The sequence below is a fragment of the Capsicum annuum genome, chromosome 11 (assembly GCF_002878395.1).
Source record: "Capsicum annuum cultivar UCD-10X-F1 chromosome 11, UCD10Xv1.1, whole genome shotgun sequence".
Taxonomy (NCBI): Eukaryota; Viridiplantae; Streptophyta; class Magnoliopsida; order Solanales; family Solanaceae; genus Capsicum; species Capsicum annuum.
The window spans coordinates 234,567,125-234,595,123 of NC_061121.1; the positions used below are offsets into that span (position 1 = coordinate 234,567,125).

The 27,999-nt window shown below is 34.7% G+C and overlaps 3 protein-coding genes across 7 annotated transcripts; all 3 read right to left on the reverse strand.

The window, feature by feature from the left end:
* Positions 1-3,608: 3,608 nt before the first annotated feature.
* Positions 3,609-7,585, reverse strand: LOC107848349 (protein PEROXIN-4). 4 transcript variants are annotated; one of them, XM_016693107.2, is made up of 6 exons: positions 7,488-7,585; positions 7,336-7,395; positions 6,626-6,745; positions 6,403-6,531; positions 4,966-5,095; positions 3,609-3,846 (listed from the first exon to the last, which is right to left on the reverse strand). In XM_016693107.2, exons 2-6 carry the CDS (start codon positions 7,339-7,341, stop codon positions 3,758-3,760), a joined length of 474 nt encoding a protein of 157 aa, XP_016548593.1. In that variant the 5' UTR covers positions 7,342-7,395; positions 7,488-7,585; the 3' UTR covers positions 3,609-3,757. The 4 variants fall into 4 exon arrangements, with proteins under 4 accessions (XP_016548593.1, XP_016548591.1, XP_047255998.1 ...); XM_016693105.2 differs by having other exon boundaries at positions 7,465-7,585; XM_047400042.1 differs by having other exon boundaries at positions 7,512-7,579.
* Positions 7,586-8,272: 687 nt separating this feature from the next.
* Positions 8,273-22,919, reverse strand: LOC107847270 (TOM1-like protein 9). Of its 2 annotated transcripts, XM_016691464.2 has the most exons (10): positions 22,621-22,919; positions 14,631-14,709; positions 13,196-13,294; positions 12,992-13,105; positions 12,052-12,212; positions 11,340-11,421; positions 11,015-11,100; positions 10,379-10,567; positions 9,634-10,088; positions 8,273-9,204 (listed from the first exon to the last, which is right to left on the reverse strand). In XM_016691464.2, the coding sequence occupies exons 1-10, from the start codon at positions 22,719-22,721 to the stop codon at positions 8,546-8,548; spliced, it is 2,025 nt and encodes a 674-aa protein (XP_016546950.1). In that variant the 5' UTR covers positions 22,722-22,919; the 3' UTR covers positions 8,273-8,545. The 2 variants fall into 2 exon arrangements, with proteins under 2 accessions (XP_016546950.1, XP_047255997.1); XM_047400041.1 differs by lacking the exon at positions 12,992-13,105 and having other exon boundaries at positions 22,621-22,913.
* Positions 22,920-23,653: 734 nt separating this feature from the next.
* Positions 23,654-27,833, reverse strand: LOC107847269 (D-amino-acid transaminase, chloroplastic). Its single transcript, XM_016691463.2, has 5 exons — positions 27,394-27,833; positions 27,249-27,298; positions 25,726-25,904; positions 24,309-24,982; positions 23,654-24,022 (listed from the first exon to the last, which is right to left on the reverse strand). Exons 1-5 carry the CDS (start codon positions 27,533-27,535, stop codon positions 23,928-23,930), a joined length of 1,140 nt encoding a protein of 379 aa, XP_016546949.2. The 5' UTR covers positions 27,536-27,833; the 3' UTR covers positions 23,654-23,927.
* Positions 27,834-27,999: the final 166 nt, after the last annotated feature.

Below are 27,999 nucleotides of genomic sequence, written 5' to 3' on the forward strand. Positions count from 1 at the left end.
GAAGAATAATGCATATGCAGATATATACAATTTTAGAGTGCATATATGTATATACATTCAAATTTGTTATTATGTAAAACATTCAGATTTGTATATACAGATATACAAACAACAGATATACAAATAATAAACATATATGTATATGTTTATTTCGTTTGCATATATGTATATACAGGTATACAAACAACAGATATACAAATATGTATATTTCGTTTACAAACAACATTCAAATTTGTATATACAGATATATAAACAAAAGAATATATAAATAATAAACAACAATTTTGACTTGAATATATGAATATTTCGTTTGCAATATCGTTTACAAACAACATTCAAATTTGTATATACAGATATACAAACAACAAATATATAAATAATAAACAACAATTTTGACTTGAATATATGTATATTTCATTTGCAATATCATTTACAAACAACATTCAAATTTGTATATACAGATATACAAATAATAAACAATAGTTTTGATTTGAATATATGTATACTTCATTTGCATATATGTACATATAGATATACAAACAACAGATATACAAATATCAAATTTATGTAAACTAATATATAGATATACAAACAATAGCTATACAAATAAAAACAATCTTTGTAACCTTTAAAACATATATACAAATACAATTATACACTTATGTTAACAGATATATAGAAATTCAAATATACTATTAATAGATATACATAAAAAAAATATTAAAAGACTGTCAATATGTATATTATGAAATATGCAGTAGAGTAATGAATGAATATATCACACAAATTGCAATTACAAATGGGATTTAGAAAAGAAAAAAAAACTAACACAAACAAGGATTATAACCTTTTAACAACTTCTGTGAATTTTTTTTTCAAAATTACGAAAATAAATATTGAATATGAAAATTGAAACACAAAATAACAATTGAAGTTATTGTATACAAAAATAATAGTAATTACAAATTTGACAATTTGAAAGTGTTTGAAGTTTATATTGTGCATTCAATTTCGAAAATCTAATTCAAATCAATAATAAAATCGATTTTCATTATGTTGAAATTGAATCAATTTTTATTGCGTATTAGATTCGAAAAAGAATTTCAGTAAATAAATTCAAGTAAAAAAATAATTTGCGTAAATCGTATATACTAGAATTTTGTATGCACGAATTACCAACTTTCTCCTGTAGATCACAATTAAAGAAAAATATTCTCAACTTTTGAGGGAGTAATTAACGCATAAATTCATATTTATTGATCTGTTATATCAGAGAAATAAATGAAAAGTTGGAGAAGATTAAGAACATTTATTACATTAAAATTTCCTTTTTTTATCTCTTTTTGTTATGTGGACTTTTCCTTCCTTTTTGTGTATATATACATAAAACTGTCGTTTATTTTGTCTATGAATTGTAAATATGAAATTTAGACTAGGAAGTTAGTTATAGATACTCTAATGAGACTATATGTGAATTTTTGCCTTTAAGTTATTAGGTGTGATATGACACGTGTCAACATGGGCCCAACGTGAAGAAGATTTTTAAATTAACTATTGTGATTTATATACTTTTTACGTAATTTTTTAAATAATATATATTATACTTCCTGTCTAATTTTGTGTGGTATTGATACAATTTTGAAAGTTAACTAAATTTTTCACATATTTATTACAAAAATTTTAAATTATTAGTTATTCTGATTTATAGCATTTTTTTCTATCCCAATTTATGTGTAAGTAATAAAATTTAGAGAGTCAACTAAATTTTTCTTATGTCCTTTTGATTATTTTATGTTGCTAATTATTATGAAAGAAAATAGTACATACAAATAAATATGGAAAAATTAAACTACATAAATAACCAAACATCTTTATCATAATTATTAAATCCCTCTACACTTTGAAATAATTACATAATCTATCACTACTTATAGCCAAAAATCTCTCCCCTCCTATTTCTCGATCTCACTCGCCTTTCTCCATCTCTCCTTTGTCTTGAAACAGAAGGAGCCTTTCGTAACAGCCACCGTATCCCCTCTCTCTATCATTGGCTGATTTCTCGGCTATCGTGTCGGTGATGATACCGATGGAACAGTGGTGTTGGATCCAGATATGAGTTTGTTGTATCGTGTAGGAATCTATTAAGTGATGTGCGTAGATACATTTATCTGAAGCACATACATGTATCTGTGTACTAATGATCTGTTATATGTATATATAAATTGAGAAGTATCTATACACGAATATATATATATATATAAATACAACCTTGTCAATAACAAATACATGTATTTTTTATACTTGATATATGTATATATGTTTTCAAATATATGTATCTATTTACTGATATTTGATACAATGAGTAAGTATATTCGTGCATGTATCAAGTAAAATAAAACAAAAGAAGTAAAGGTTTAGAAAACGATTTTTTTACCTAAATATTGTCTTTTCAAGCATTATTATTTTAAACTAGTCTAGCCACACGTGCCACGCACGTGTAACTTTGATTATTAAAATTAAATGATTTTGTCTATTGAAAATATTGTTAATAAAGTGCAAAAAATTTGAATCACTTCCCAAATATAACTACACTAAATTTAAGTGATGAAAGAAAGAAAAACAAACCACGTCATGGAGATTTTGGAGACATCAAAGAGATTCCGACAACGCCATAGCTGCAAATGCCTCGATTAAAAAAGCTCATAAAGAGAATGAAAAATCCAACCTTCATTAATGGAGGTCAAAGAAGATGCATAGGTTGGGTAGGGAAGATGATGATGATTTGATCTTTTTTAAATAAATAAATAAATAATTGTGGGTGTACATAAAAGTGATGCTTATTATCTACTCTTCACGAATTAAATTTCTCTACAATTATTACTATTAAATAAGCTTAAGATTGACAAAAATAGTGAATAAAAATGGTGAAGAGGGTATAAATTAATGGGGTTGAGTTAAAATAGTGTTTGTGGGTCAATTTACACGTCACGTCAGTCAAAAAAGGACTTTCACGCGCTTTCATATACGTGGAACACGCGCTATGCCAACCATTCAAAAAAATGCCAAAATAACACACCCGCACGCTAGTTGAGGTTCCAAAAATAAACACCGTCTATTTTAAGTGTCAAAGTGAAAAATCGTACAAAATTTAAGTGTCTGTTGATGGATTCCACCAAAAGAAAATAAAATTATAAAATAAAATTTTTTAAGTCCTTGAGATTTAAGAGCCTAAAGCAAAGGCTTTAGTAGCCTCATCCTTGAGCCACCCCTGAACGCAAAACGGAATATCATCCAGAAGCGTCAATTAGAGGGACATTAGTCTAATAACAAATTACTCATGCAGTATTAGATGAAAAAAAAAAAAAAACAGCCCGATGCACTAAAATTTTCGCTATGCGCAGAGTCCGAGAAAGGACCTCACCATAAGGGTATATTGTATGCAGCCTTACCTTGCATTTCCGCCAGAGGCTGTTTTCAAGACTTGAACCCATCATCTCCTGATCACCACATGGAGGCAACTTTACCAGTATTAGAATGAAACTTTGCAACGGTACAATAATCAAGATGATTTATATAAATCCATCTTATACTAAGGACACACACAAACACAACAAAAAAACTAATAGAAGTGATTGAGTTGTATCATAAGTATATCAATACACAATATAGTTTCATGGAAAGTTGCTACAGAACACCAAGCAGATGTGTTAATGCCATTATTACAAGAAGATTAAGTTTACACAATACTCATTGTCTTTTACCCCTTCTTGGGCATTGCTGCAAGCCTAGTGTACATCCTTGCCATGGACTGGTAACCTCTGATGTCACCGGACCGAAGAAGATTGCCTGTGTAATCAAAAATTGGATTTCATTAGGCCATTGGAGGATTTCAAAAGAGGAGAGGACGAAAAAGTTGACGAGGAAAGAAGCACTGTCATCTACCTTGAATCTAAACAAAATCCGAGCTCATAAAAAAAAACTATACCAACCGGTTCCCAAGTGGTAAGTCGCGCAGACTCTTCACTTTTGATGCCACACCCGAGTCGGATTCTCCAAAAATGCACTACTTTTGGAGAATCCGGCACACACCCGTTTTGAAGAGTCCGAGCAACATAGCCAAAGTCTGTTATGAATACAACTAAGATAAGAGGACGCATGTGGAAAGATGTCAAATTACATTTGGGACCCCAGGAAGATGCCTAGAAGAGGGAAATACGCTATGAAGTTGTCTTTCATTTTCTTAGTTGCGTAGACTAGTTCTGGAACCTCCCTCCCTTCTTCCTTTTTATTCTTCTTCATCTTCCCTCGGAAGATTTGTTACTAATTTAGATATCGCAACAGTTGGATATCTGATCAAATTCAAGCTCATCAAAAACCGATATCACCGGGTTCCCAAGTCACACCTTGAGTGCTTGAAACCTTCCCCCCGGGATCCACGCCCTTTTTCATCATTCAATAATTTTTAGCCGCTGGAAAATATTCAAAAGAGAGGTCTAGGACTGGTTCCGGAAAGGGATCAAAGAGAATGTAGTTCATTCAAGTTATAGACAGAATTAGTTAGAAGCACCCCTTTCGAGTTTCTACTGATATTGACTTCATGTGATACTCTCTTCTCTTGCCCGTAAACCATAGGAAACATCCACAACACATTTTGTCAACATCGAAATTACTCCTTTAATTTTCTTCTCCCGACTGTTGAAGCAATTTTTCTCTCTCACTCAATCTTTGGTTTGGATCTACTGTGTGCTGCACACCCCGACTAGTGGGAGGATCAAAGTCGTCGCAAATATAGTTTAAATCTCTAATACAAGTTTTCAGACACCTAGATGGTCCTAATGTTCTCATATTTCTCGTGAATATTAACAAGGACTTGAAATGGGGAGAATTAAGAGCTTGAAATGAAAATGGATGCATCTGCAATCGTCAAATCAAGGCATCAGAGCCTCCAAAAAAATCATATAATACCTGAGTCACAGTTTAGTGGGCTATCAGGTTCAGGATGAGCCATCAGAGCAATTATAGCTCGACAAACAGACTGGAGTGTCCATGCCGGACTCCATGCGTTCTTCAAAATATCAAGGCAAATCTCTCCCGTCTGAGTACCAAACAAGAAAAAAGTTAAATGAAGAATGAAAAGCGAGATTAGCAAGTAACAACTCATTTTTGATTAGTAAGTAACAACCAACTGCATAGTGAGAGAACCTATATTCTGAGGGTCTATCGCAAACACCTTCTACCTCACCTCTGAGGTAGAGGTGAGTACTGCATACACTCTACCCTCCCTAGACCCCACTTTGTGAGAATACACTGGGTATGCTGCGGTTGTTGTAGTTGTAGTGAGAGAACATTTATTCCTGGATAGTGAGAGATTTTTCTCAGTCCATCTAGAAAATACATGATTCGGTTTTCTCCATTTAGGGGAAACAAGAAAACTGAACATTGGAGCCCAGAAAATTACAATGTTTCCAAACAAAAGATTAGCCTTTACATGTAAAAAGTACAAAACTAGGAAAGAAAGTGTAGTAGGTATTCCACTAGAAGTCCACAAAATTACTAATGACATAAATTCATGAGTTTTAACATAAAGAACATGCTTCCTACATCCAGCACTATAATTGCATAAAACATTGTAACTAATGGAATTTACAACAAATGGTTAACTAATCTCAAACTTAATCAGTTATAACTTTACAATAACACCGAAAACTAATATCAAACTCAACTTATGTACAAAGTATGGCAGGTCCCAGCCTATAAAACAGGAAGGTTGCAGTAGGTTGACATTTGTAATATGATGAATCCACCGAATGCTGAACTGGCATAGAGCCAACGGACATAGAGGACTCAGTAGCTGACTTAAGGCGTTTAAAATTAGAGCATAAATAATCGGTTGGGTGGTTGATTGGTATTCGGGAAAATAATTCCACAATACAATGGCCAACTAATGTTGCACATGAAGCTAAAATATGCATCGACGAAGCATGGGGATAAAGGAACGGGAAGTGGAAGAGGAGGGCATGAAGCTAAAATATGTATCGACGAAGCATGGGGTAAAGGAACGAGAAGTGGAAGAGGAGGGCATGAAGCTAAAATATGTACCGACGAAGCATGGGGGTAAAGGAACAAGAAGTGGAATAGGAGTTTGACATCATCCCAAATAATTGAGAGGAAAAACAGCATTTCTTTGTGATTAACTTTGCTCGGTGAGTTTATATAGAGAGAAACCAGCAGCATTTACAAAATTTTTCTTTATCGAAGGACAGAGAGCAGCAAACATAAAGCAGGAAATGGATAGCAATTTCCACTAGTGACTTGTGGCACTTCAGGATACCAGACTCTAACCAAAGTTTAATCTCATTAAAGAAACCAAAGAGTAACACAAAAGCATAACTTAGACGATACCTTAAAATGAACGTTTGGGTGAAATATTTTGGTCAGGAACCGCACTTGAGGAGGTTGCAAAGGATACTGCTCCGGAACTGAGAAAGCAAGCTGGAAAACTCCACCATCATAAGGAGTTTCAGATGGCCCCTGCACACAACATGATAGAGAAGTCAATTAGATGATTATACAAAGCTTTTTCTCATCTTCTTTTTATAATGGAGCATATCATAGCGGAGAATACTTTAATAAGCGCCGTCCATTTAAAGATATTAGAATCATCACAAACTAATTGAATATCAGGATCAGCTGTTTTCTCTCTCTGTACTTCTTTGTACTCCTTGAAAAGTCTTGCCCTTGAAGCCTGCATCATCATACAATATTTATCAAGATACAGCCATAACTGTCAAGAGGAGTGTACTAATCAGGGGCGGAGCTACCCTTTAGCGAGCGGTGGAAAATTATACTATTTATATATCGTCAAAATTATGTTTTATGTGTATATAGTAGATGTCGAAACCCCTTCAATTTGTTCGCATGTTATTTCTGAACCTCCTTAATGAAAATCCTGGCTCCGCCACTGAATTTGTCCACTCTAAAATCTTTACCCTTACTAATTTACACAGTAAATAAAAACTGCACCCCTTCAATAAATTCGAATGACAAATGAATCTTCTTTATTTTTCAATTGTTTTTAACTTCTTCTTGAAAAAGATCTGACTTTTAAATTGTATATCATTATTGTATTTATTACATGAAACTTAAGAACCTAAACACACAAACCCCAAAAACAAATGGAAAAATTGGGTTCAAGATTGGCAACCACGAGCACAACAAAGAACAATTTATTTTATTTTATTTATTGAATGGATCAAGCTAAGAAAAAACAGAAACGAGATTGAAAAATCAATTCTTTAATCTGAAATTTGGTAATAGAAAAGAAAACAATGGAACCTGCATCCTTATTGACTTTCTCCTCAACAATCAGCTACCACTTCAAAGCTAAATAGGAACCTAAAATACAAACATAAATTAAAAAATACAGTTAAAAAAAAAATAAACAAGAAAATACAAAGATTTCACCTTTTTGCAGAAATTACAGAAACCTTCGATGACTATTGTTGTTTCACCTTTGCCACTCTTGTTTTTTTGGATGGAAGATATAACTCCTCGGGATTTGTAAACGTTAAAGTTAGTCCCCCAAGTTTTAAATAGCTATGATATTGACCACTTCATATAGGAAGAAGTGGAGGATACGTATTACGGTAGAAGGTTAATGGGATGGGGTTAGTAGTTGTAGCGTTTTACGAGTAGTGTCTTGTTCTTGGAGTTTTTAGGTGTTGTTATGCTAATGTATGTTGTTTTATTACTACCTTTTGTTTCTTGTTCTTATATTATGTCTTTTCATATATTGTTTACTCTACCTCAACTCTGAGTAATGGTATGAACTATGTATATTCTACCCTCCTCAGATCTTACTATGTGGAAATATACTGAGTATATTGTTGTTGTTGTTTATTTTAACCACTTTGTTGGAGTTGTTTCTCTTGTGTTTGTCCCAAAATATGTTGAACTAAATTCAAACACGAGAAATTATTTTTGAAAAGCTAACATAAAACTCATTCGCAAATTGAATTAAAATAGTTAAGCAGCAATTGAGCTGAGTTCTTACAAAAACAATCTTTCTACCTCCACGCGGAAGGACAAGGTCGTTGTTATTGTAGCCAACATCTTAAATCACTTACCTCTTGGTGTTTTACTTAATTGGCAACTTGTAATACAATAATATGACAATTTGATTCAACCAACTGTACAAACGAGACAGAATAGAGAGAACTCATTGCAGCAAAATGAGAAATGTAATAAGAGAGGCACACAGCTATACTGAAAGTGCATAAAAATGAAATAAATGAATATATCCTATATAAATTCAAGGTAGCGAAACGAGAGGTTCCTCGAGTTCCTTTCTTTTGAATCTAATTCTTCTCTCTCTACAAGAAATGTACACAACTCTCATCATCTCGTGAAGAACCAACAAATGAATATGGATTTGTAAATTTGAAAATAAAGAAGAGAAACAGAAGCTTATGAATCAAATAGGATGCTAATATATCAAAGTTGAAAAGAAAAGAAAAAAGAATAAAAGGTGCTAAACTAGTCGCTGTCACGTGCTGCCAGCACTCCCCGGAGCACCGTTGGTTGATTTGAATTTTGAAAGGTCAACTAGGTCCCCGAACAATTTGTCTTGAGGCTTCGAGGGCTTTCCAGATGGCACATACGAAGGAGTGGAAACTGGATAAGAAGAACCATTGTCCGTCATAGAGAGCCCAGACATTCCTTGGGTTAGGAACTGAGTATTTTGTTGTTGAGTGTTACTGTAACCATAGCTGGCCATTTGGTTGACGTACATTTGCTGAGAATACATATAAGCCATGTGACCAGAAGGCATTTGTTGTGGATACAAACCCGCTGGCTGTCCACCTTGGAATTGTTGAGGATGTAAGCCTTCCATCTGATTGCTTTGCATGACCAGATTGTTCATCGTAGCATGCTGTCCAGCAGTATTTGGCTGATACATGCCGTGGAGGTATGTACCGCCCGCTAGTTGCTGGGCATTGGCTACAACCAGCTGATCATTTTGCATTGGCATAGCATGTGGACTGCCAGGCATCACTGGATTATTGTGCAATACTAGAGCTTGTGAACTACCTGGCATCAACTGATTATTTAGCACAGGCTGAGCATAAGGGCTACCCGTTATTTGGCTGTCTTCTGCCTCAATTTCCCATGGAGGAAGGGCAAAAGGATTAGAGCTTTGAGTTCCTATTCACAAATTGAATGAGTATATGAGCAAGGGTCTAAAAACATGGGCAAATTCATAGCACCACAGAAATTGAACAAGAGAGGGTCTTAAACTTAAAAAAGGGTTTTAAACATTAAGCAAAGAAGAAACATATGCGTATATTCCCTAATACGACTTCTATCTACTAGGTATCTCAACGAACCAGGAAGACAAAGCTCAAAAGGACAAAAAGGGTTTAACACAACAGACATATCCTTTTTAAATCGGTCGTGTTGGATTGGCTTATGTGCACCTCGACTAATCCACCAGGATGCAGTATCCAACCCAGAAGCACAGGTAGCCAAGGTACACAACAGGCATATTTCCAACATACTTCGTTTTTGTTTTTTTAATCAGGTCTTTAACACTGTAACTCAAGTGGAAAGCATGCAGGATAAAATAGGAATCACCGTAGACTGGAGAAGCAGGCTGTTGTTGCTGTGACATCTGCTTGTTCCAGGCAGGAGTGGAGCCTTGAGTGTAGCTCATACCAGGGACACTTCCATTTTGGTACAAAGATGGTTGCACAGAATTAAAATTCTGTTGCTGCTGAAATTGAGGGGATGAAGGGTGTCCCTGACCAACTGAATATGTAGAGGGTGTGGTGCTAGGCTGTGAAAACATGTCGAGAACAGCAAGGGCATTGTTCTGTGAAGGACTTGCTGGCTGAGGTTCTCCAGCAGGAACAAGCGCAAGAGCATTCTCAGATGTTTCTAAGGGAGCATTCTCAGATGTTTCTAAGCCAAAGTCATTTCCGCTGAGAAGATCTATCATACGGACAATTTCTTTTGAAGTTGTTGATAGACCATTAGCTGATGCAGGAGCAGGAAGAAGCAACTGCGTCCCTGAAGCACTTGATGTAGATCTGGAAAGCACAACATTCACATTTAGGATTAAATAAAATGCTTTTGACCGGATCAACACTCTGAAACTAAAATCAAGACCTATATTTGCTATTGTAAGAAACAATAACTGTCCGACAAATATTCGATGATCTAGGCAATTCATGTCTACTGATTTTAGGTATGAGAATCAGATATCCATATTTCTCAGGTCCTTCTTGAAACGAATACATCAACTCAAGAGTCAAGTGTATTATGAAACGAAAAAAAGTACATTAGATTGGTAAAAAGAAATAAGAAGGAATTAAAGTACCCTTGGTCTGGCTGGATGGTGGCTCCAGTATCAATCAGAGGACTATCAACATCTACAAGGGATTGGGCAGGTTCAGGTTTTGATGTTTCCCCTTTAACAGAAGTTCCTGATGCAATAGCTTCATGTTTGGCCAATACACGCTGTAAGTCATCATTCAGTGCTAGTCCTTGGCATAGCAGTGACTCATCCCTGGATCAGGTAAATGTAAGGCTCATAAGAACCCACATATGTGGTGCGTGACAAAGATGGAATAAGAGAGATGACAGATCAAATGTCCCGTCTTAAATTCAAATTTGTTTTCAAGTCCAATATTTAATAGTAAACATGGCCAGTCTCTGCAATTTCCAAGTTAATGAAAAACCCATCTGAGAGAAATGGTCAACTCAAATTACTTGAACTTAACAGTACATATAACAATAGTAGAGCGAGAAAGAATGTTTGGCCTTCAACTTTGATTCCTAGCAAGAATAAGCACAGATGAAACATGTAAGAAGCATCAAATATTTAGACTGACCCTTCCACTAGAAATAGGACAATCTTTAATTACAGGAGTTTAAGGTTAATTTTAGAAATAAGAAGCACTTCAAGAAATCTAGAAAAAGTCATGAGAAATGGTCAAGTAAAACAAGGCCTTACGTAGTCGAGTTTACAAGGTGTACCAATCTCTGCTTGTATGTACGGCATTGTGCCACCAAATCAACAATGACATCTTGTCTGAGTCCCTGCAACCCCACATGCAAATATATTGCATCAAATAAAGAAACAGATATTAATTCAACAAAAGTTAAGTGAACAACAATGGAAATATCTTAGAGGTGAACATTCCCTTGTTTCATTTTTTTCTGCTCCAATAGTCCAATTAGCTTCTAAATTTAAACATCTAACTTGTTGAATCAAAACCTTTGGTCTAAACACTTCAAAACCTTTGGTCTAGACATACACTATGCATATGGACGTTTACCTCTTTGTTTTCAGGACCTAATGCATTCAGCATTTCAGCAAGGATATCCATAATACCACGTGCATTCTCAATCTCCGTCAAGCTAACAATAGAAACATCCAGAAAAGAATCAAAGAAAATTAATTAACATAGCAATAAACATGCATATGTTATTGCTATTTGTATTTTTTTATTAAGTACATTGTTCTTACAATTTATAACACAACGGGATACCAACAAAAGACCTAAGAGAAAAACTCATGACATTGGAAATAGTAATGGGATTGATAGGTTTTTATTCTACATCTCAAACCTGTTTAAGTCTAGTTCTATTGACTTTTGCCTCATTTAGCTACCAAGCACTCAGATCAAAATACAGTTCAAAATTCAATGAACATTGCATGCTAGGAAGACCATTTTTTACTAACAATCAAGCTCAGAGGCTATTTGATTTTAATCACCTTTTGAAGGAAAAGGTAGTACTAGCTCTAATTGAAGAAATTAATGTAGTCACAAACCTCCCATAAGTTCAAGCTTTGCAGACGCTAGTCAGTAATAAATTCAGATATCGTGCTTGTCATAGAAGATCCTCTGTTCTCATATTTTTCTTCACCAACTAAACTAGCTACACTAGTTGAATGCCGACAGCTGGGTAACAGGATTAAAGTAACAAAAAGAATGTTGGAAATTGCTAAACAAAAATGGCCTGATACTATTAATGTAAAACAGTCACCTCAAGGTGGGATACTCAGCATCTGCTGAAGACTCGGCTGCATCCTGTCCAGACCCAGGCTTCTGAGGGTTATGTGGATCAGATGCCAGGAGATGTTTTTGAGGAGCTGTGAATGCAGGAGCTGATCTCTCAGATCTCTGAGGGAATACTGCTCCAAGGCGCTGAAAGTCAAGCAATACATTTCAAAAGATTTTCTATGAAGTGAGGTATCAAGCAAGCATTAGAAAGTACATATCATAGCAACTTGGCATGGACAAAACCCAACTAGTAGTGAAAGTTCAGCAAGAATAATCAAGCATTTGGTTTTGGAATTTTAGCAACCAATTATCAATATGTATATTGGTTGGACAGGAACTAGGTTCTCTTCACAAAATGATTCATAAAAGGCCCAGAATAACTTATGTTAGGAAAGAGAACATTTAACCACCAAAGAACTTTCACTGCTCCAATGTGCTGAAAGTCAAGCCATGCATTTTCTATAAATTGAGGTGTCAAAAAAGACCTCTTTCAAGAAAAAAATTGAGGTGTCAAGCAAGCATATGGAAAATACTATCATAACAACTGGACGTGGACAAACTCCAAGTACTGGTACAAGTTCAGTAGTACAATCAAGCATTTAGTTTTTGGAATTTTAGCAACCAACACATGACAATCAACTGGTATAAAACAGTAATATTGTTTGGATAGGTTCCCGGTTCTCTTTACAAAATGATTCAGACATGGCTCCAGAATAACTTACTAAAGGAAAAGAGAACTTTACTCTCCAAGTAAACACTATTGCTTATATCCTAAGTTAGGAAACTGAACCTCATGGCTAGATTCATGCAGAACTTGTCTGGGTGATTTGTTACATAGCCCAAATAATACCAAGCCCTAAAAGTGATGAAAATAAACTTCACGTAGACAAATAACAGGAGTAAAAAATGACATTCACTCTCACCAACAACTCTTGGTAGGCTCCATAATATTGTGGGTATCTCGCCCTTGGTCCTCCTAAAGCTTCTTGCCAAGTGTCTATTAAAACTAATATCTTTTCCTTGACATGAAACTCGGGCTGCATTTGTAAAAGAGTAATTGATGCATGTACTTTATGAAGGGGAAAGATTAAAAAATAACATAAGGGAGGTTCAGAGTCTGCAATCACCTTCTTCTTTACCATTTTCACCATCTGATGAAGAATACCTTTCTCAGCGACATGCATATGCACAATGTCTCCACAATTCTTCACAATTGCTTCCAACAGCTGAAGAATGGTAACACTCAGGTTAAGTGTGTGGCAAGTCAATCTTTTAATTGGTAGGCCAACCAAAGAGAATAACAGAATTCTCAAGGAACAGCATTCACTTACAAAATTGAAGTGATATAAACAAATTAGAAATACATATCCAAGCACCCAACTTATTTATTCATGATTAGTCAAACATTTTTCATTATAGATACACCAAGGTGAAATATTTTAATCTGATATTGTGGCTCAACCATGATCATCCAAATGAACCCCAACACCTAAAAACAGAAGACTCTCTTTACACCAAAACATACATAAAACAAAGAGCATCTTTTGATTTTGTTACATCATTCTCATTATTTGTGTGATATCTCGTGACTTGAGCCGGGGGTCTTTCGGAAACAGCCTTTCTACTTCATCAGAGGTAGAGGTATGGACTGCGTACATCTTACCCCCCCCAGACCCCACGAAGTGGGAATACACTGGGTTTGTTGTTGTTGTTGTTGTTGTATTCTCATTATTTGACATATTCTCTATTGCTTTCTTCCCAAATAAGATAATATAGACAAAATATCTTCTTTAGCATCCAACTCAATATTACTTCATTCAGCATCTTTGTTAATGCCCAAACATTTTTCACGGTGTCCACTGATTGGGAGGAGATGGTAGCAGATGCGTTGCAATACCCAGGAACCTCAGATCATTCGCCGATTATGGTACATTGGACAGACCAAGACAGTTAAAATCTAGCAGTAGGATATTTTCAGTTAATAATAGGAACATTGGCACAACCGTGACATTATACGTTGAAGAGAAACCTCCCAATTTGTATAGAGGATTGGACCTCTTCTGTTGAGAACCATATTTTGGTGTAGGTTCTCTTCTTTTGGTATATGTATACAGGGTTTTCCCCCCAAATGTTAATAAAATTGTTTACCTTATCAAAAAAAAAAAAAAGAGAGAAATCGATACATATGCTGTTAGAACTTTATTAGTAGCATTGCTGGCATATTGCTTCAAGTATTTCATTAAATCAGTACTTAAATAGTCCTCCATTATGGTTGTATTTCTGTTGTTGCTGTAAAGGAGAAATAGTGAACATAGGAAGAAAGAGAAGAGGTAACACATCGTACAAAATGACTGTAGACAAAAATATTTGCTCAAGACTCCCGTTAAAAATAAAATAAAGGAAAACCAATAAAAAAGATGGAAGGTAAGGACTTGATAATCCATTCAGTTCAAGCAAGTATTGAATAGTGGAATTTAGTCTTTTGAGAAGGTAAAAGCTTTGACAGAAATAGATAAGGTACTGCGCAAGGCATTATGGAATTTATTAATTTCGAAAGCTTACTGTCAAGGCAAGTAGCTGGACTTTTGATTTCCTACTGCCAAGACGCTTTTTTGTTCCTTTCACAACATCTTTCGCTTGCCTGGGGAACCAAAATTAAACAAATAGTAAGAACTACCTTAACCAATTTCAGTCCAAACAAAAGCAAACACCTTAGTGATTATACCAAATATTTGAAAATAGAAAAACAAAAGAAAAAGGGGATATTACATTGAGGCTAGAAGAACCTCAATTCTTAATTTTACTTAAATGAAAGACTCATACAAGTATTCAGATCATCCACAAAAAGCATGACTTGCTGGAGAGACCCAAGGGCAATTTATTGTTAGGTTAGCACATGGTTAGCGATCCACTTCACTAATAAAAATCTGCCAATAGTCGATTGAATACCCTGTTTTCCTGGACCAGTGCCACTTTCCCGTTTGATCAAATATCTCAACAAAAAGACCAACATGAAATGGCCTCAGAGATTGGCTTCTTCCACAGGAAATGTGACGTTCATGTTCAAGATGATTATAGCCCAATAAATGATGAATCTAGGTATCAAACAAATACAAGAAAGCATACTCCCATCTTTAGATACAAATCTAGATAGCATACCCCTATCTAACTAAAAACTACTACTATCAAAAGTTCAAACTTTTTCAATTACAAATAAACTTAACCAAAAAGCCTAATCATACTTTTAAATGAAAAAGCAAAATGGCAAAACTTTAGATAAAAAAATTAGGAAAAAACATTTCTTAATAAACTAAAAGGTCTTAAAACTCACACTATCGCTAAATTGGCATATAAAATCTCTACTAATACTATAGAAAGCTTGGTGTGGCTGAGTGATCGATGAACTGGGCTACCCCCATGTGGTCTCAGGTTCAAATGTCAGCAAAGACAAAACATAAGGTAATTTCTACTCATTTGTTCTAGTGTTGGTCAACATAGTTACCTATTACTTGTTGCTAGTTGGAAGTGGCAAGCATCACATGAAACTAGTCGAGGTGACCAAGCTGGCTTGAACACCACAGTGATTAAAAACGACTTTTCTATAGAAAGCTTTCAACTTTTTCACTTACAAATATTCAGAAAACCAGCTCATTATCGGAAAACGGTAACAAGCCAAATTCTACATACAAAATACTAGGTGATTTATAATCATTTGTTCTAGCCTTGATGGACAAAGTTGCCTAGAACCTATTGTCGATGTGCCTGCAAGCTGACCCAAACACCACAGTTATCAAAACAAAAACAATACTAGAGAAAGCTTACAACTTTTTTCACTTACAATTACTCAGAAAACCAGCTCATAATCAGAAAAACATAAAAGCATACTTCTACATAGCAAAAAGCAGAGGAAAAAAATTACCATCTGATCAGAAACCACTAATACTGAAATTTACAACATTTTCATGTAAATTTCTATGGCCCACATAATTAATTTATTTATTGGTTTAATAATAATTGAATAAGTTAAATCCTTAATCTATATGGAAAGTTACCTAGTAGGATAATTACTGACTCCTAGTAAAATTGTATCCACAATTACTGGCTCCTAAGAGGATAATGATTGTATCCACCAATCACGTTGATGAAACGTGAAAACATAACTGACTATTCCCTATTATAAAAGGGGTCCTCTCTTTGCCAAAAGAAGAATAAGCTCCATCATAATTTATTTTGAAAAGTAAGGTTAAGAGAGAGAAACAATACGTTCTGCTCTTGGTGTGCTTCCGCTAAAACCATGGAGAATTCAGGTAAGTAATTCTTTATTGAATTCCTGTTATTATGTGTATGTGAAAATCATTAAGTTCAACGTTCCTGAGTAATTCATAGGATTATATATAAAATTGAATAAGTTTATATAATCCGTTTTATGCTTACAGGTGGTATCAGAGCAAGGTTTTTGGAACTAGTGATTTTCCATTAAAATTAATGTTTCTCCAGATTTTGTGAGTTTTTATGTTTGTTAGAAATTTCACAATTACTGAATAATAAAATTTGATGGGTACCCATTAGTCAAGGTATAAAAGAAATCATAAAATAGCATTGTTTTCTTTGTTTAAGTAATCTGGAAAGAGAAAGTTTGTGGAAAATTATTATATGTGCATAATTTTTGTAATTTGAGAATGACGCCTGGTCCCATAACGTACATATAGCACAATTAGAAAAATAACTTAAGTTTGTTCATAGAAATACACTATTACGTATTAGTAGTAATTCTTATGTTGAAAGGATTTCTTAATAATAATAATAAAAGGAATGGAATTTACTGAAGTTGGAATCTTTTCTGTTTTATATGGAAGCAACTCATGTTTTGGTGGAGTTTATTTAAATAGTGCCTATTTTATTTTTCCTTTGATATTATATTATTTTGAATCTTTTGGAATCATATATGTAAGATTCGTTAATCACCAAAGTGGTCGAATCTTTATGAAATTAATTCCAAAATAAAGGTTAAAGTTTAAATTAATTACCCATTAATCTTGATGCTTATAATTGATCTAATAATTATGGGTAAATTAAATTTTTGGTCATAAGACATTTGTGGATCACCCAAAGGTTGATTGTTTGTTTGTATGACCAATAAATATTAAAGAGATAATTTTGATGTATCGTTAGTTTTATTTATTTATCCAAAGATGATAAATATTATTAATTGATACATTAAATATTATCGTTTTGTGTTAAATATATTTTTAAGCATCATTATGTTTAAAGTTGAATTTTGATGTTTCGCCCAAAGGAGAACATCAATATACATTTAAGTAAGCCATTTCTGAATTTGATAATGTGTAACTCAAAGTATTAATAAATCAGCATATTTTACTTGCAGCACTTGCCCTTCATCGCACTCTGCCTCTGTTACGACTTTTAACGGATTTAACTTTTTAGATTGGTGCGAACAGATCAAATTCCATCTTGGAGTTTTAGATCTTGATGCTGCACTTTACTCTGAAAAGCCAACTGCTATTACTGAAGCTAGCAGTGATGAAGAAAAATCCTATTATAAGCACTGGGATCGGTCTAACAGATTAGGCTTAATGTTTATGCGAATGAATATTGCGGGCAACATTAAGACTACTCTTCCCAAAACTGAAAGCGCAAAAGAACTTCTGAAACTTGTGGAATAGTCTTCCCAAACTGCTGATAAGTCTCTTGCTGGGACACTAATGGGTACTTTGACCACCATGAAGTTTGATGGTTCACGTACTATGCATGAGCATGTCATTGAAATGACAAATATAGCAGCAAGACTTAAGTCATTGGGAATGGAAGTGGAACAGAATTTCCTTGTACAGTTCATCATCAACTCATTACCGTTTGAGTATGGTCCTTTCCAAATGAACTACAATACCATAAAAGACAAATGGAACGTGCATGAATTGCATGATATGCTAGTTCAAGAGGAAATAAGGCAAAAGAATCAAGGAACCCACTCTATTAACTTTGTAAATCATCAAGGAGCTAAAAAGAAAGGAAAGAAGCATGGTAAGAGACAACAGAAGCAACTTAATGTTAATCAGTCCTTATCTCAAGTACATAAGAAAGGGAACAAGAATGGAAAGTGTCATTTCTGTGGAAAATCTGGACTCTTTCAGAAAGATTGCCTGAAACGTAAGGCATGGTTTGAGGAGAAAGGTAAGCCTTGTGCTTTTACATGTCTCGAATCAAATTTAACTGAAGTTCCTTATAATACTTGGTGGATTGACTCTGGTTGTACTGTTCATGTTTCTAATACTATGCAGGGATTCCTAACAATCCAAACCATAAACAAGAATGAAAGATTTGTTTACATGGGGAATAGAGTGAAGGCTCCAGTTGAAGCTATCGGGACTTATCGTCTTATTCTCGATACTGGACGTCACTTAGATTTAGTAGAAACTGTTTATGTTCCTTCTCTTTAGAGAAATTTAGTTTTTTTGTCTAAGTTGGATAAGACTGGATATTCTTTTAATTTTGGTAATGGATGTTTTAGTTTGTTTAAGAATAATTATCTCATTGGTACTGGTACTCTTTGTGATAATTTATACAAACTGAATCTTGATAATCTGTTTGCCGAAATACTCTTAACTCTGCATCATAATGTTGGAACCAAACGAAGTTTGGTGAATGAACAATCCGCTTACTTGTGGCATAAACGTCTAGGTCACATATCCAAAGAAAGACTGGAAAGATTAGTTAAGAATGAAATTCTTCCAAAATTTAGATTTTACTGACCTTAATATTTGTGTTGATTATATTAAAGAAAAACAAACAAAACACACAAAGAAAGGAGCCACAAGAAGCACACAGCTTCTTGAAATTATACACACTGATATATGTGGTTCTTTTGATATCACATCTTTCAATAAAGAAAAATATTTTATCACTTTTATTGATGACTTTTCACGTTATGGATATAGCTATTTGTTGCATGAAAAATCTCAAGCGATTAATGCTTTAGAGGTATTTATTACTGAGGTTGAAAGACAATTAGATAGAAAGGTGAAAATAATCAGGTTTGATAGAAGTGGTGAATATTATGAAAGATATGATGAAAGTGGACAACACCCAGGTCCATTTGCTAAATTCCTCGAAAAGCGTGACATATGTGCTCAATACAAATGCCTGACACACCACAACAAAATGGTGTGGCAGAAAGGCGTAATCGTACATTAATGGATATGGTTAGGAGTATGTTAAGTAATTCATCTTTACCTCCTTCGTTATGGATGTATGCTTTAAGGACTGTCGTTTACTTGCTAAATAGGATTCCTAGTAAAGCAGTCTCAAAGACACCTTTTGAACTGTGGACTGGTAGGAAACCTAGTTTGAGGCACCTGCATGTTTGGGGTTGCCCGGCAGAAGTTAGAGTATATAATCCACAAGAAAAGAAACTAGATTCAAGAACAATCAGTGGTTTCTTCACTGGTTATCCAGAAAAATCAAAGAGGTATAGATTTTACTGTCCTAATCATAGTATGAGAATAGTTGAAACTGAAAACGCTAGATTCATTGAGAATGATGAAGTTAGTGGGAGTGAAGAACCACGTAATGTGGAAATTAAAGAAGTTAGGGTGCAAATTCCTCTACCCTGTACTTCTTTTAAATTTGTTGTTCCTGAAGCTGTTGTACAACAAAGTAATCAACAAGAACAACAAATTAATATTCCTACTAATGAAGCCATAATTGATGAACCTGTAGTAGATGAACCCCAAGAAGTAGCAACAAGATCACAAAGACAAAGGAGATCTGCTATTTCTGATGATTATTTGGTATATCTACATGAGTCAGAAACTGACTTGGGAATTGATGGTGATCCAGTTTCATTTTCACAAGCCATTGAAAGCAACAATTCTGATAAATGGATAAATGCTATGAAAGATGAGTTAAAATCTATGGAACAAAATGAAGTTTGGGACCTTGTTGAATTACCAGAAGGTTGCAAAAGAGTTGGGTGTAAATGGGTCTTTAAGACCAAATGCGACTCAACTGGCAACATCGAACGTCACAAGGCGAGACTTGCTGCCAAAGGTTTCACTCAAAAGGATGACATTGACTATAAAGAGACGTTTTCACCCGTCTCTAGAAAAGATTCACTCAGAATTATAATGGCCTTGGTAGCTCATAATAACTTAGAGCTACATCAAACGGATGTGAAAATAGCCTTTCTAAATGAAAATTTAGGGGAAGAAGTTTATATGAATCAACCTGAGGGGTTTTCTATTAAAGGAAAGGAACACATGGTGTGTAAACTTAAGAAGTCAATATACGAACTTAAACAAGATTCCCAACAATGGTATCTTAAGTTTAATGAAACGATTGTCACCTTTGGATTTAAAGAAAACACTGTTGATCGGTGTATATATCTAAAGGTCAGTGGGAGTAAGTTTATTATGTTAGTCTTGTATGTTGATGACATCTTGCTGGCTACTAATGATCTTGGTTTGTTACATGATACCAAGAAATATCTCTCTAACAACTTTGAAATGAAAGATATGGGTGAGGCATCCTATGTGATTGGAATAGAAATATTTCGAGATAGATCACAAGGATTGTTGGGATTGTCTCAGAAAACCTATATTAATAAAGTATTAGAGAGATTTAGAATGGAAAAATGCTCATCAAGTCCCGTTCCAATTCAGAAAGGAGATAAGTTTAGTCTCAATCAATGTTCAAAGAATAACTTGGAACGAAAGCAAATGAAAGATATTCCTTATGCATCAATAGTTGGGAGTCTTATGTATGCCCAAACATATCCAAGACCAGACATCAGTTTTGCTATTGGAATGCTGGGTCGATATCAAAGTAATCCTGGAATGGATCACTGAAAGGATGCAAAGAAAGTATTGCGATACTTACGAGGAACGAAAGATCATATGCTCACTTATAGAAGATCTGATCATCTAGATGTGATTGGATATTCAGATTCAGATTATGCTGATTGTGTGGATACAAGAAAATCCACATTTGTATATTTGTTTCTATTAGCTGGAGGAGCAATATCCTGGAAAAATGTGAAGCAGTCTGTTATAGTTGCATCCACTATGGAAGCTGAGTTTGTGGCATGCTTTGAGGCCATAGTCCAGGCTAATTAGTTGCAGAACTTTATTTCAGAACTTGGACTAGTCGACAATATAGCCAGGCCGCTGAAAATTTATTGTGATAATACAGCCGCAGTATTCTTCTCTAAAAAACGATAAGTATTCGAAAGGTGCTAAGCATATGGAATTGAAATACTTTTCGGTTAAAGAAGAAGTCCAGAAACATAAAGTGTCAATTGAACATATTAGCACTAAGCTTATGATTGCTGATCCTTTGACGAAAGGATTACCGCCCAAAATATTTGTTGAACATGTTGAAAGGATGGGTCTTATTGATAGCAATGAACGATTACATGTAAAGACTTTATTATGTTCATGTAATTGACATTTTTGAGCTCAAATTATATATGTTTCTGTTGTTACCTGTTTTCTCTTGTATACATAATATTGTGAATAATGATGACAGGTTCTGACTTAGATAAAGTATTCTAAGTATTATCGTTGGACCCATTATGTATTTGAAAGGTTATGTTAGGTAATAGACTAACACTGTAGTACATGGAAGGGACTATGTCAATAAAGTGACGTACAACCGCCATGACTTATTTTAGTTGATTTATTTAACGATGACAAATGATGTTGAATTTAACATTAATTGTGCACATGATTGACGTAAACATTAAACCATTAAATTAACATTGTGTGTGCCAAGTGGGAGAATGTAAATTTCTATGGCCCACATAATTAATTTATTTATTGGTTTAATAATAATTGAATAAGTTAAATCCTTAATCTATATGGAAAGTTACCTAGTAGGATAATTACTGACTCCTAGTAAAATTGTATCCACAATTACTAACTCCTAATAGGATAATGATTGTATTCACTAATCACGTTGATGAAACGTGATAACATAACTGACTATTCCCTATTATAAAAAGGGTCCTCTCTTTGCCAAAAGAAGAATAAGCTCCATCATAATTTATTCTGAAAAGTAAGGTTAAAAGAGAGAAACAATACGTTCTGCTCTTGGTGTGCTTCCGCTAAAACCATGAAGAATTCAGGTAAGTAATTCTTTATTGAATTCCTGTTATTATATGTATGTAAAAATCATTAAGTTCAATGTTCCTGAGTAATTCATAGGATTATATATAAGATTGAATAAGTTTATATAATCCATTTTATGCGTACATTTCAGTCACAAATAAGACACATTTAAGTAAAAGAAAAACAATTTTTGACATGCAAAAAAGGAAAAAGGAGTATTTTTCACCTACAAATACTCAGAAAACCAGCTCATAATCAGAAAAATATAAAAACATACTTCTACATAGCAAAAACATAGGGGGGGAAATTACTACCTAATCAGAAACCACTACTACTGAAATTTACAACGTTTTCAGTCACAAATATTAATTTTTTTAAAATAATTCACATTTTTTACATGCAAAAAAAATGAAAAAGGAGAAGCATACGCAGGATCGCGAGAGCATATATCGCAGATCTCAACATTCATTGCCCAATCAGGACCGATCAGCATATCGCTCGTCGCTCGCGCCACCAAAAAATTCACCATCCTCTTTACCAACAACACAAAAACTAACAATCTCAGGCGAAATCTTCGATCAAAACCTCTAACGTGATCGCCGGCGATCGAACTATCCGGCGTCAAAAATTCACCGGCGCGAGATTCCGATAAACGAATCAAATAATCATATGATTATTCTCTCTATATATTGTTATATGTCTCTGTTATAATGATTAGTTTATTTATTTTCCAATCATGAAAAATAACTTATTATATAAAAAAGAACCAATAAGAGAAGAACACGTGTATTTCTGACTACGGGAAACTTTCAAGTTTGGTATATTTAACTGTTAACCCCCCAAGGTTTTAGGAAATTTAATAAACATCATATAACATTTTCTAAAGTTTGGTTCATTTTAAAATATAGGAGATAAAATTATTGTTCAGAATTTTAAAAAGGGAAAACAGTCTCAAATATACCTAAACTTTTACGAAATTTGCTGTAACACATCTGAATTTTGTGAGGGTCCTATGACCGTCTGAACTATTTATTAATATATTTTAATGATATTTATAAACTAATGAAAAAACATGTTTAGTTTCTGAGTAGAGCATTAAATTTCTGTTTTTTGTTTTGCTTTGTTTACGCCTTTAAGGCATTTGAGATTCAAAATTTAATATACCGTTGAATTAATTCGGGTCGCATACCGAATAGCAATCCAAACACGAGTTTCGTTCTTCTTCATTCCTAAAGCTCGAACTCGAGAGGTTTAGTTAAGAATAGAGGAATGTCAATCATCTAACTTCTTATCTTTTAACCTTTTTATCTTTAATATTTTTACTGATTTTTTTTTGGGAGCTTTGATTCAGTGGTGTCTGGACTAACGTTCACGTATCTTGATTAATTTTGCGAGAATATTTGTCACCTACCTCCCACCAGCAGTAGATACTAGGAAAATATGTCGATCAAGGCTAATACAGATGGAAAGAAATTTGCATATTTATGATTTGTATAAATTAAATACATTTCATTGATATCTACATAATGTTTTAACAAATACAGAGAAGTTCACTAATACAACTTTATCATTCTTATGAAGAGCATAAGAAAGATTATTTCCTAATTCCTACAAGACTTGATGAGTGAGATGGTTCAATCTTGAACCTCCGATAACCGTTGCAACGAAATGTGTGTTTATGGATTATACTGTTTGAGCAAAAGCTACTGGGTTCGGCCTCCAGCAATGATCCACTTCAGTAGGGAACATGAACTCGCACCGTGGGTGGCCCTGACTTCATATCCTCCAAGAGAAGATTTAGCAGAGCTTGTGTCACAGGACCTTCTCTACCTACATTTATGAGGAGCCAAAATTTCAGTTGCAACTTCTTGAACAGTCGTAAATAGTGTGTTTAGAAAGCGTGACATGAGTGAACATACATTGGTATCTAATACCCGTCTAGTCTCAGTTTGTCGACCAGTACTTACGTGGAATCCAGGAATCAAGAACAGACTATTTCGTGCTCGAATTTTGAGATGTCATAGTTTGAGCAGCATAAGAAACCAAACCAAATGGAATAAAGGGGCAACAGTGCATAGTTCAATATTGTGTCGAATGGAAGCGGAGTAAGGCTTACCATTACCGATGACTTCTTCATCCCATTGCACCACCGAGCGTACATGAACCCCACTGCCGATTAGCATCATCTCGTCTGCTCTTTTCCCGTCCTCTACAGACACATTTTCTACTCTAATGCCCCGAAGTTTACCTTCCTTTACAAGATTTGCTGCAAGAACTGCAACTCTTTTAGCTGTACAGCCACCGAGAATTTTGTCAAAACAAGGCATCAGAAGTTCCTTTTCCTTTGTAACAAAAGCGACATTCATGTTCGGCCCTTCTGCGACTAAGCCATCACTATCCAACCAAATTGCTGCATATGCATCATTTTCTTCTGCTTCCATCTTGGAAAGTACATTCGGAAGATAATTAACACTTTTCATGACAGCAAACTGCGGGGGTTTTATCGGGATGGATGAAGTTACAACTCTGATGCCACTGTGATCAGGAGGCGACTGATCTTTAATTACAATGGCATAAAGAGCTGCTCGATGACAGCCGGATGGAGATAGTTGAAAATCACCAGGTCCTGCTGAAACCCAGTATCTTAGAGAACCATTTTTGCATTCGGAAACACTTACTGTACGGATGAGAATCTGTCTAATGCTTTCCCTATCGAAAGGAATTTGTATTTTGGCCATGGTTGCAGATCCCACAAAACGATCAAGGTGTTGGTCCAGCTCATAAAGGTATCTGATGGTACATAAGAAATAAGCAGAATAAAGCAAAACCGAAGAATCTCAACTATCTTTTAGCGTCTCATTCTTGTTCGCTGACTAAATAAGAATAAGAAATTAAGGACGTTTACAGATTATCAGTTCACATTCATGTGGATATACAACTAATCAAACACTGGCCCATCTAATTTATTGCTCTAAATCGACGTTTTCCCAGCATAGAACTTAAGAGAAATATAAGTAGTTCCACACTTTAGAGTTGCTCACAATCCTAAGTAATTGAACAAAAATGACAAGAATTTGGACAAGTTAGAAAGACAACTAAGTTATGTTCTATCTGACTAGAATTTGACCAAGTCGGAGAGACAACCGGCTTATCTCAACTTATGATTACGAAACACACCAATGTAAAGGGGTTTATATCGCAACTTACATGCTGACAAATCTGAAACCCCCAAACAGCATATTTCTATGAAACACTTAAGAATCAGCATACTAAATTGACTAGTCTTAAGCAGTGAAATCCACGATAAATTCATAGGAAGACAGATCTTATCAAGGAGATGCATGCGCTTGGCCACTTGGATATATGTTTAATGTATCAAGTGCTAATAGATCTGTAGGAACGATAGGCCCTTTTTAGGCTTGATCTATGTTAAATAGAGGAATGAAATTCGACTTCACAAATAAACTTTGGTAGAAAAAGAAAAGACTAAGAACTAAAATTATGTGGTTTAACTTATAGTTAGAAAGACTGACCCATTCACAATGGCAGCAGTATCAAAGACACCATGTCCTCTATGAACCATGTGATCATCCATGGGGATCACCATGGCAGCTGGATCGATTGTGATTCCACCAGAAACGCTAGAGTACATTGCCAAATAAAGCTGCTTGGCCTTGTGACTTTCTCGACTTGTTCTCATCCTCTCAGTAACCTTTACAGGGAAAACAAAAACCACTTACTTTCGAGAACCCCTTTTTATCAATATCAACTACAAGGTTTATGTACTCCATGAAGTATCCCTAGTAACTTATCAATTATTCATTGACACTTTTGTGGTTATCATCGTTTAGCAATAAACAACGCAAAAAACAGGTTTTCTTTGTTTTCCATTCTTCATTTCTGATGAAAACCAGGATTTGTAATCATACAGGTCATATAAGCTTAGATAATCCGCTCCGAAGAAGGTGGTAAGAAAGAGAAATGAAGCTTATCAAGACAGACAACAAATTAGACTATGTAAAAGGGCAGCCCAGCGTGCTAAGATCCCACTACGCACGGGGTCCAAGGAAGGTCCAGACCACAAGTGTATATTGTATGCAGTCTTACCCCGCATTTCTGTAAGAGACTGTTTACACAACTCGAGTTCTTGAACCCGTGACCCCCGGTACATAACCAAAGAAGGGAAGAGATTCTTCATGTTCCCAGGTCCCAGAAGTGCATGATAAATGCCGCCAAAGCCCAAGACTGCAGAAGAAATTAAATGAAGTACTCAAATAGAAAGTATGGAAAGGTTTCTACAGGGAACTACCTCCAACCTAGAGTAGCGAGGCGCAGAAGTAAAATCAATCTTTGTTCATACATAGGTGCTGGGCGAAGTCCCACATTAGTAACTGAAAAGACTTGTAAGCTACATATAATGTGTAGGATCTCTTAATGATATGAGACCTTTGGGTGAAAACTACGCAGGCTTGGCCCTAAGTGGATAATATCACATGATGTAAGAGTGTGTGGTTGAACCCAACAACAGGTTTCTCAAATGGGCCGCTTCAAATAAGTTCATTACTCCGCTTCAAATAAGTTCATTACTCCAGACTAAGTTGCGCGGAACCCAACAACAGGTTTCTCAAATGGGCCGCTTCAAATAAGTTCATTACTCCAGACTAAGTTGTGCGGATGTAAGAGTGTCTGGTTGAACCCAACAACAGGCTTCTCAAATGGGCCGCTTCAAATAAGTTCATTACTCCAGACTAAGTTGCGCGGACTCTTCACTAACACCATGTCGGATTCTCCAAAAATACACTAGGTTCATTACTCCAGACTAAGTTGCGCGGACTCTTCACTGACACCATGTCGGATTCTCCAAAAATACACTAGCTTTGGCGAATCCAACATGCACCCGTTGACATTTTTGAAGAGTCCGGGCAACGTAGGCTCCAGCACAACAACTTTATCAATAGATCATGTTCTACATAATCTCAAGCACTCACTCAACAACATATCATAGGAAAAATTAAGTCTTTACAGAAACATTAAAGATTGGAAAAAGAAGACAAACCTCTGAACAAGAAAGAAGTGGAACATCAAAGGTTGAACTACATTGTCCTTCTGCCACAACCAAAACAAACATTAAATCATTCAACAAGTCTAACAAACATACAACCCCAAAATAAAGAAATTCAATAACACCAACAAAACATTACCAGATGAAACATTTGAATTCTTGAAAATATTGGATCTTGCAAAAGGTGCAATCTTTGATCTTGAAAATCCCAAATCACATGATTTTGGTAGGAAAAAACAAGTTTCTGAGATGGGGTTTGTGAGAGTTGACAAAGAAGCCATTGGAGCTACCTAGCTAATTCTACAACTTCTATGTAAAATGATGACATAAATAATAACTCCAACTTGAAATATCAAATATTTTTGCCAAACAGAAGAAAACAAATTCTTCATAAGAATAGTTGACTGCATTTGTCTTTAATATATACATTTTTATTTTAATATTATTAACAATGTTTTGTAATTACTTATTGTTTTGCTCTAATGGTTCTTGAGAGATTAATCATCTTTGTCCAATTCTTTTTTAAGTTTTATCCGTGAAAACAGTGTCTTTGTGCGACAGCATATAATAAATTTTTGTGGTCGGATTCTTTTTGAATTTCGCTTAAATTAAAAAATAAATATTTTATTTATAATAAAAGAAAATATTTTATAAATCACCAAATTTGTTCCTTCAGTCTTTAATTAGTTTTGTATTATTAGATATTATATTAAATTCGCACACTTTTTAACAAAATTTAACTTAG

What these genes read in the sequence shown, in the direction of transcription:
- LOC107847269 (XM_016691463.2), bottom strand. Translation starts at nt 27,535, where the DNA reads ATGGCTTCTTTGTCAACTCTCACAAACCCCATCTCAGAAACTTGTTTT. An exon ending in CACTTCTTTCTTGTTCAGAG is followed by an intron (nt 25,905 to 27,248) that starts GTTTGTCTTCTT and finishes TTCCCTGTAAAG; the next exon opens with GTTACTGAGAGGATGAGAAC. An exon ending in TGAAGAAGTCATCGGTAATG is followed by an intron (nt 24,023 to 24,308) that starts GTAAGCCTTACT and finishes TCATAAATGTAG; the next exon opens with GTAGAGAAGGTCCTGTGACA.
- LOC107847270 (XM_016691464.2), bottom strand. Translation starts at nt 22,721, where the DNA reads ATGGTGAATTTTTTGGTGGCGCGAGCGACGAGCGATATGCTGATCGGT. An exon ending in GAGCCTACCAAGAGTTGTTG is followed by an intron (nt 12,213 to 12,991) that starts GTGAGAGTGAAT and finishes CTTGACTTTCAG; the next exon opens with CGCCTTGGAGCAGTATTCCC. An exon ending in CACCTTGTAAACTCGACTAC is followed by an intron (nt 10,568 to 11,014) that starts GTAAGGCCTTGT and finishes TACCTGATCCAG; the next exon opens with GGATGAGTCACTGCTATGCC.
- LOC107848349 (XM_016693104.2), bottom strand. Translation starts at nt 6,757, where the DNA reads ATGATGATGCAGGCTTCAAGGGCAAGACTTTTCAAGGAGTACAAAGAA. An exon ending in AATGGACGGCGCTTATTAAA is followed by an intron (nt 6,532 to 6,625) that starts GTATTCTCCGCT and finishes TGTTGTGTGCAG; the next exon opens with GGGCCATCTGAAACTCCTTA. An exon ending in ACCCAAACGTTCATTTTAAG is followed by an intron (nt 5,096 to 6,402) that starts GTATCGTCTAAG and finishes TTTGGTACTCAG; the next exon opens with ACGGGAGAGATTTGCCTTGA.